The sequence below is a fragment of the Sinocyclocheilus rhinocerous genome, unplaced genomic scaffold (assembly GCF_001515625.1).
Source record: "Sinocyclocheilus rhinocerous isolate Xijiao unplaced genomic scaffold, SAMN03320098_v1.1 scaffold768, whole genome shotgun sequence".
In the NCBI taxonomy this organism is placed as follows: Eukaryota; Metazoa; Chordata; class Actinopteri; order Cypriniformes; family Cyprinidae; genus Sinocyclocheilus; species Sinocyclocheilus rhinocerous.
This window is the reverse complement of record NW_015634483.1, coordinates 1,127,038-1,130,750: the sequence shown is the minus strand read 5'-3', so window position 1 is coordinate 1,130,750 and position 3,713 is coordinate 1,127,038. Positions and strand designations below refer to the sequence as shown.

The 3,713-nt window shown below is 36.3% G+C and overlaps 1 protein-coding gene across 1 annotated transcript in view; it reads left to right on the top strand.

Moving 5' to 3' along the window:
- LOC107745675 (RUN domain-containing protein 3A-like) overlaps positions 1-3,501 on the top strand; it is a 14,756-nt gene extending 11,255 nt beyond the window's left edge. Inside the window, exon 8 of the mRNA XM_016559597.1 lies at positions 2,216-3,501. Coding sequence (XP_016415083.1) covers positions 2,216-2,358 — 143 coding nt within the window. The 3' untranslated portion in view covers positions 2,359-3,501. The remainder of the gene's footprint in view (positions 1-2,215) is intronic.
- Positions 3,502-3,713: the final 212 nt, after the last annotated feature.

The window sequence follows — 3,713 nt, the reverse complement described above, 5'->3', positions numbered from 1 at the left end:
AACACAAACTGAACAGACTAGGACTTTTATACAGGGGATGATTGGGGAAACACAGGTGCATGGGATGACTAATCAACAAAACGAGGACAGGAACATGACCAAATAAGGGAACAGAAACGGGGGCAAAACATGACACCGACAGTCCATGAAAACAACAAAATAAGTTTTTGTTTACATAATAAATATACACAGTACACACACATATATTATGTATATACAAAAGCACACACATACAGTATATATTTTGAAAATATTTACATGTTTATAACACAGTTCGTTCTGGTTCTCAAATCTGATTGGTTGAGAACCGTGAGATATTGTTCTGGTATCGCTACAGGAACGCTATTGTTTAATTACACATGTTCCGTCGAACTGTTGTATAAACGCAATATCACTCTCGTACTCAGCGGCTGTGATTGCCTCCGGCAATCTCTGACCTAATCACAGCCGTGCTGATATAGAGCCGGTATCGCTCTCGTACTCGAGTGATATTATATAAACATAACGTTTTTCTTAAATATATGCATGCATGTGTTTTTATTTACATAATAAATATACACAGTACACACACATATTGTCACGTTTATGGTCTGTTTTTGTTTTGTTTTCCCTCTGTTCCTGCCTCCTGTTTCTGTATGCCCTTATTTGGTAATGTTCCTGTCCTCATTATAGTTCGTTATGTTCATTTGGTTTTCTCGTGTGTTTGATTGTAGATTGTTCCCAGGTGTGTCTTGTCAATTACCCCATGTACTTAAGTTCCTGTCTGTGTTATCTGAGTTTGTCCGGTATTGAACGTCGATGTTGTGTTTCCTGTGTGTCCCTGCCTTGTTTTACCCGCAGTAGTACACTTATTGTTTTTATGCTTAAACCCTTTTTCGTCTTTGACCCATATATATATATATATATATATAATTTTTTTTTTTTACGTTTAACATTTCACTTCACTGTTTTTTGTGAGTTCATGTGCACTCATAATCTTTCCACCTCCAACAAACATCTCGGCTGTGTCTGAAATTGCATAATCTCTGAATAGGATCCCCTTTTAAATAAATTAAAACTCTTCACTATGTTATCATTGTCATGGGTGTCAGTTGCATCGTTTCCATCAGATGTACACTTCAGAATCTCGCTGGAAGTAGTAATCATCCTGGTACTTTTTGCCTACTGCTTTATGAATTCAGACTACACTCTCAGAAAAAAAAAAGGTACAGAAGCTGTCACTGGGACAGTATCCAGTTACACTTTATTTGAAGGTGTCCTTGTTACAGTGTAATTGCACATTTAAGTACTGAGTAATATTAATTATATAGGATTAATTATATTAATAGGATTAGGGTTTGGCTTAGGGTTAGTTGTATGTAATTATGCATAATTTATTGTTATTATAATAGTAAGTACATGTAACGTGTAACAAAGACACCTCAAAATAAAATGTTACCCAGTACCCTTTCAAAAGGTACACCGTTGTATACTCCCTGAAGGGTGCATTTTAGTACCTTAAAGGTACATATTAGTACTTTTTGTAAAGGCACTGCCACAGTGGCAGCTTTTGTTAGTTATTTTCTGAGAGCATACTCTTTTTAAATATTTTTCAGCTACCATATATTAGGGAAGTATGCAACTGTAGAGGCAGTCCTCTTCTCCTCTCTGATGACACCGGTACACTGGTGTGAGGGCTAGACTATAATTCCTCCCCGGCAATCTGCCACTCACAGCAGCAATTAGTAAATGACAACACACCAATGATCCAATCAATTCCCAATGGACAAAACCACAGCCATTTCATTCTTACATACATAGCATTAGAGAAAAGATAATTGCAGCTTCTGTTTCATGTGGACTTTAAAGGGATAGTTCACCAAAAAAAAAAATTTGCTTAACTTACTAATATTTTACCATTTACTTATGTGCCATGCACGTAATTTCAGACCTGTCGAGTTTCTTTTCTCTGTGGAACATAACAGATTATATTTTGAGAAATATGTGTCAATTTTTTTTTTGTTCATATGATGGAGGTCAGTGTTAACCAAAATAATCTGCTTACCAACATTCTTCAAAAGATCTTCTTTTGTGTTCTGCAAAAGAAAGACATGAGGGAGAGTAAATGATGTTTTCTTTTTTAACTATCCCTTTGATTTTGTCATTTTTTTTCCCAGCAGGAAAAGCTATTATTGGTGTTTAACAATAATCCCTATTTCTTCCATTTTCATTTCAGAAAAAGACTACACTCCCTCTATGTTAGGTCTGTGTGGTTCTCTGTCCTCTTTACCCAGCTGTAAGTCCCTGCCAAGCCTGAGGTCAACAGAGTGCCTGGTAAACATCAGCGCAGAGCCCAGTCCTGCTCTAACCCCCAGCTAGGGACCACCAAGTGAGACCAAGCAGAGAAAAACTGCACAGTCAGCTAAGACATCCAAAGATACTATGGCTCGGCTACAGCCTGTGTAATACCTGTTACACTAATTCTCATGAAAGTATCATTGATAAGATATAGCTAGACCTCTGTAGTTATGACAAGAGGTATTTTCTCACAAATTTACCGTCAGAGCTTTTCAGATGCGGATATCTCTGAATGTCTTTGCTGTTCAAACCTTTCTCCTGACTTGTTGTGATATCCAGTGAAGGTATGCACACTGACAGACTTGAGACCTGAAACCAGTTTTCACTACAACTTCATGTGTCAAAGCCCAACACAGCTTTCCCACATTCTATTGCCCTTTAAAATCTCTTATGGGAACATGCATACTTACAGAACACATATAAACAAAACCGGTCAGACACATACAGCCAGAAATTAACCATGAAAATGTGTGAAAGAAAGCATATTATAGTTACAATAATTAGTATTTTGACATTATCATCACTTGATTTTTTAATTCTCACATTTCAATCATCTAAACATCCCTCCTCTGCCAAACATCATGCAAGAACTAAAAAGATGTGTATGTCTTTAAGTCTGCTGTACAATTACAGTGGTAATACAATGAAAGACATTTCTGGAATAGCTGCCTTATTCCTCTTTTCTTGCCTCTTGAAGTAAGTCTGAAGATGGGATCGCTCTGCACATGATGGCAGTATAATATTGCTGAATGACTGACAGTGAGTGAAGTAAACAAATGGACCAGTGTATATCTGCATACTGTGGTATTGTACTGTATGTTTGACATCTATTTGGCATCTGTTGTTGCATCATTACAATATGTCTGCAATGTGTGGGCCACTGTCATTTTCAGAATATTAGCAGCAGATTTGAAACCTTGCATTGATTTTAATCGCATTGGCATCATATAAAACTGATAAGCTAGATTTCCTCCCTCCATTGTCAGTGTAATTGAAAGTCTACTTGTTTGAGAATGTGTGTGTTGTGTTAGACATCTCTTCACCCTCAATTAGCGTTAAATTAGTTTTTTAATTCATTGCACATTTTTTCTTTGTTTGAAAAGCCATTGGAAACTATGCTGTTTGTCACTTAAAATAGCAATAAAACTGCCTTTTTTGTCCTAATGTTTTCCATTGAGTCATATTTGTTCACTGTGTCTTTATTGTTTGTTTCTTCTGTTCCACTGAACAGCCCCATTTTCCCTTTTTTTTCAGGACTGTAACTTGACAAATGCTTGATTCAAATGCTTAAAAAGGTGTGTAGTTCCTTCAAACAAACATGAAAAAACAGCTTCAGTGCCATTTTTAGAGTGTCTTTTAAAATATTATTTAATTTT